The 5,395-nt window shown below is 46.5% G+C and overlaps 1 protein-coding gene across 1 annotated transcript; it reads left to right on the forward strand.

The window, feature by feature from the left end:
• Window positions 1-4,606: 4,606 nt before the first annotated feature.
• LOC139367836 (sericin-1-like) lies at window positions 4,607-5,145 on the forward strand. The gene is made up of 2 exons (XM_071106175.1): window positions 4,607-4,721; window positions 4,871-5,145. The coding sequence occupies exons 1-2, from the start codon at window positions 4,607-4,609 to the stop codon at window positions 5,143-5,145; spliced, it is 390 nt and encodes a 129-aa protein (XP_070962276.1).
• The last annotated feature ends 250 nt before the right edge of the window (window positions 5,146-5,395 follow it).

A 5,395-nucleotide genomic window follows, 5' to 3' on the forward strand; every position in this document is an offset into this window, starting at 1 on the left:
ATGTTTCATGAGCTGAAATAAAAGATTCCAGAAATGTTCCATACGCACAACAAGCTTGTTTCTCTCAAAATTTGTGCACAATTTTTTTTGCATCCCTGTTAGTGAGCATTTTATCCTTTGTCAAGATAATCTATCCACCTGACAGGTGTGGCATATCAAGAAGCTGATTAAACAGCGTGATCATTACACAGGTACACCTTGTGCTGGGGACAAAATTCCACAGTTGTCGTCACACAACAATGCCAAAGATGTCTCAAGTTTTGAGGGAGCGTGTAATTGGCATGCTGACTACAGGAATGTGCACCAGAGCTTTTGCCAGAGAATTTTATGATAATACCATACGCCGCCTCCAACGTTGTTTTGGAAAATTTGGCAGTACTTTCAACCGGCCTCACAACCACAAACCATGTGTAACCACGCCAGCCCAGGACCTCCACATCCGGCTTCTTCACCTGCGGGATCGCCAGAGGGGGGAGGAGGGGTACGGAGGAGTATTTCTGTTTGTCATAAAGCCCTTTTGTGGGCATTCTGATTGGCTGGGACTGGCTCCCCAGTGGGTCGACTTTCAAGTGGGTTGGCCTATGCCCTCCCAGGACCACACAGGCTATGCCCCTGCCGTCATAAAGTACATAGATTGGGCCTAATTTATTTACTTAAATTGACTGATTTCATTATATGAATTGTAACTCAGCAAAATCTTTGAAATTGCTGCATGTCGGGTTTATACTTTTTGTTCAGTATATTAGAAGTAAATAAAGAGAAGAGCAGAAAAGTATTTTTTCTACATAATTCTACCCCCTTCCCCTCAGACTGTGCTCCTTTCTTGACACCCCACAAAGTAACTGTAGTAACAGCATCATTACTGAAAGATTAAACTATTTCTTAAAGACATACCGTACCATTTTTTCACACGTAGAAGAGGGCACCACACTGCATAATCTCTGTTGCCTACAGTTATGTCAAACGACTCCTTTTGCTTTGGAGGTTGCGTTGCCATTTCTTACAAAACTATGCAGACAAAATACCAGATGGTTGGAATTAGTATCAGGGATGCAGAAATATTTCCAATCCCATCATTTATTTAATAATAAGCAGCATTAGTGATTAAAGAATATTCCCATACTCTAAAAAATGCTGGGTTGTTTGGTTGACCCAACTGCTGGTTTGCAGGTGTTGGGTCACTTAGTTGGGTTGTTTTCTTTTAAAATGGCTGGATTATTGAGATGTGATCCAGCGGGTCAGATTAGAAGACTGGAGTCGGAGTCTAGTAGGGACGTGGCGTTCAGATAGTTGTTTTTAGCTACCCATTAGAGTAAATGTCTTTCCTGTTAATCTGTTCTGTTGTATAGTTCTTACATGTTACGGTTGACATTTTCATACCGCCAATGAAGTTTTAAAAGTGTATGTAAATCACATTGCCCAGATACAGTAAGGTGGTATACATTACCATATGTATTAAATCATCTTCATATTATATAGGCATGTGTAAAATGCCCAAAATGTAAAGAACATTTGAATTTGCATCATGTGAACTTAACATGAGGAACAGGAATGACATTTACTCTCACGGGTGGCCAATAAGAGCTAGCTGAAAGACATTCCCCTAATAAACCACGAGTCCTGAAGATAACCTAAGGATTACATAAAAAAATACCCAATTGATGACTAAATCAACCCATGTTTGAGTAATCCCAACCACTCAACGTGCTGGGTTATTCACGCAACCCATCCGGCTGGGTCAGAATAACCCAACGTGTTCTGTACACCATTTAAGCAGCCCTGGGTTACCAAATAATCCAAATTGGGTTGTTTATAGATGATCATGTTTTAGGGTGCAGTCCCATCATGTGACTCAGAGGACAGTCGTGCTGACGGTAATGATAGGGTAGTTACAAGGTGGGGTTAAGTGCTGTCTTAGTAAAGAGATTGCCTAATAGCCGTATAACAGGGGGATAAGGGCGGTTAAACATGATCAAAGCAGGGTCACTATGTAGGGGGCAGGGATTAACATGACTGGGCCCTACGGAGGGGGGAGTGAGTGAGCACTATACAGTATATAAATACAAAGGGTCAGAGAGTGATTATGAGCTAAACTGGCTAGAATGGAGGGATAATAAGTCGTTTTTTAAAGATGTTCAATGGGCTCACGCTCTGAGACACAGGCTGGATCAACAGTGGGTTTCCTCACCATGTGAGGTTAAATGTGGAGTCAGTTTCTTTGTCTATATGTAATTGACTTTGTGTAACTAAATGAAACTAAACTGACATTTTTAAATTCATTTTAAATTCACTTTTTTTAGTCCATTAGTTGGTTCATCCATCTATTCACACATTTTCTAAAGACACTTCTGATCATACATTCTATAAACAATCGCATTTGGCAACACAATTTCCACCCTAAGCTGTCTAAACCTGACTGGCTCCCTGGAGAGAAACCTTACCATCTTACTCTACTGTGTGTGTGCCTGTGTGTGTGACTGTGTGTGTGTGTGTGTACACCACACACACACACACACACACACACACACACACACACACACACACACACACACACACACACACACACACACACACACACACACACACACACACACACACACACACACACACACACACACACACACACACACGCACACACACACACACACACAAACAAAAGCCCAGGGGAAAGCATATGAATCTATTTAAACACGGTTGTTTTCATGAATTCAAATTTTGGGTATTTTGTTGGGCATGAATTACGTTTCTAAAAGCTTAGTACATAAATGAAGCTTCATGAATGTTAAACGACATGCAAATGGGACGGATAGAGGCTCTTCTTTCTTCCTTTGTCTTTGCTGACAGGGGTGGGAGACAATGTTCATTTCTCTAGTTTTCATGCATTAATTAATTCATGCATGCATTCATTCCCACGGTATTTTGTTAAACGTTGGCGAAATATTTGTGACTTCTAATTAACCTTCCAAATCTATTATGAAATGGTCGTGAAGGCTGATAAGAGAAGAGATTTTATTCTTGAAAGAATTTGTGACTGGATTTTTGATTTTGAAAAAAGAGAGAGAGAGAGAGAGAGCGAGAGAGCGAGTGAGTTACCCTAGAGTACACAAATAATTACACATACCTCGGCCTAAACATCAGCACCACAGGTAACTTCCACAAGGCTGCAAATGATCTAAGAGACAAGGCAAGAAGGCCCTTCTATGACATCAAAATGAACATCAAATTCAATATACAAATTAGGATCTGGCTAAAACTAGTTGAATCAGTTATAGAACATATTGCCCTCTATAGCCCTCTGTGAGCTCAACAACCAAGAATGAACAAAATGGGACAAACACCCAATGTAGACTCTGCATGCAGAATTCTGCAAAAAATATCCTCAGAGTACAACGCACAACCCCCAAATTGTGCATGCAGAGCAGAATTAGGACTATAACCAAGAATGACCAAAATCCAGAAAAGAGCCGTTAAATTCCACATCCACCTAAAGGAAAGCGATAGCCAAACCTTTCATCACAAAGCCCTAACCTACAGAGAGATGAACCTAGAAAGAGTCCCCTCAGCCAGCTGGTCCTGGGGCTCTGTTCACAAACACAAACAGACCCCACAGAGCCTCACGACAGCAACACAATTAAACCCAACCAAATTATGAAGAAAACAAAACAAAACTACTTGCTAAGAAAATCCTTGACTATGTACAGTGAGCATAACCTTGCTTTTGAGAGAGGTCGCCATAGGCAGACCTCAAGAGAAGACAGGATATGTGGCCAACAACATGAGGTGGAAACCGGGCTGCACTTGCTAACCTCCTGCCAAATGTATGACCATATAAGAGACACATATTTCCCTCAGATTACAAAAACCCACAAAGATTTCGAAAACAAATCACATTTTTCACAAACTCCTGTATCTGGTAAGGTGAAATACCGCAGTGTGCAAACCCAGCAGCAAAATGTGTGACTTACCGACTGTAACGGCAGATCTCCTCTTCGTCTGAAGAGGAGTAAGGATCGGACCAAGATGCAGCGTGGTAAGTGTCCATCATGTTTTTAATAAAGACAAATGAACACTCGAACAAAAACAATAAACGATAACGTGAAATCTCCAAAAAACAAAACAGTACCGTGTGGCGACGGAAACAAACACCCACAAACCTACAGTGAAACCCAGGCTACCTAAGTATGATTCTCAATCAGAGACAACTAACGACACCAGCCTCTGATTGAGAACCATACTAGGCCGAAACAGAAACCAAACATAGAAAAACAAACATAGACTGCCCACCCCAACTCACGCCCTGACCATAATAAATAAAGACAAAACAAAGGAAATAAAGGTCAGAACGTGACAGTACCCCCCCCCCCCCCCCCCCAAAGGTGCGGACTCCGGCCGCAAAACCTGAACCTATAGGGGAGGGTCTGGGTGGGCGTCTGTCTACGGTGGCGGCTCTGGCGCGGGACGTGGACCCCACTCCACCACAGTTTTTGTCCGCCTCCTCAACCGCCCCCGTGGCCTCTTATGAGCGGCGACCCTTGCCGCCGACCTCCGACTGGGGACCCTAGCCATGGGTCCCAAATGGATGGGAGATTCCGGCAGCGCCTGACGGATGGGAGACTCCGGCAGCGCCGGACAGGAGGGAGAATCCGGCCGCGCCGGACAGGCGGGAGACTCCGGCAGCTCCTGGCTGACTGACGGCTCTGGCAGCTCCTGGCTGGCTAACGGCTCTGGCAGCTCCTGGCTGACTGACGGCTCTGGCAGCTCCTGGCTGACTGACGGCTCTGGCAGCTCCTGGCTGGCTGGCGGCTCTGGCAGCTCCGGGTAGGCTGGCGGCTCTGGCAGCTCCTGGCTGACTGACGGCTCTGGAGTGAAGGGCAGGCTGGCGGCTCTGGCGGCTCCTGGCTGACTGACGGCTCTGGTGGCTCCTGGCTGGCTGGCGGCTCTGGCGGCACCTGGCTTGCTGAAGGATCTGGCGGCTCCTGGCTGGCTGAAGGCTCTGGCGGCTCCTGGCTGGCTAACGGCTCTGGCAGCTCCTGGCTGACTGACGGCTCTGGCAGCTCCTGGCTGACTGACGGCTCTGGCAGCTCCTGGCTGACTGACGGCTCTGGAGTGAAGGGCAGGCTGGCGGCTCTGGCGGCTCCTGGCTGACTGACGTTTCTGGTGGCTCCTGGCTGGCTGGCGGCTCTGGCGGCACCTGGCTTGCTGAAGGATCTGGCGGCTCCTGGCTGGCTGAAGGCTCTGGCGGCTCCTGGCTGGCTGAAGGCTCTGGCGGCTCCTGGCTGGCTGACGGCTCTGGAGGCTCCTGGCTGGCTGACGGCTCTGGAGGCTCCTGGTTGACTGGCAGCTCTGGCGGCTCAGGACAGACTGGCGGCTCTGGCGGCTCAGGACAGACTGGCGG

This window comes from Oncorhynchus clarkii, chromosome 16, assembly GCF_045791955.1.
Source record: "Oncorhynchus clarkii lewisi isolate Uvic-CL-2024 chromosome 16, UVic_Ocla_1.0, whole genome shotgun sequence".
Lineage (NCBI taxonomy): Eukaryota > Metazoa > Chordata > Actinopteri > Salmoniformes > Salmonidae > Oncorhynchus > Oncorhynchus clarkii.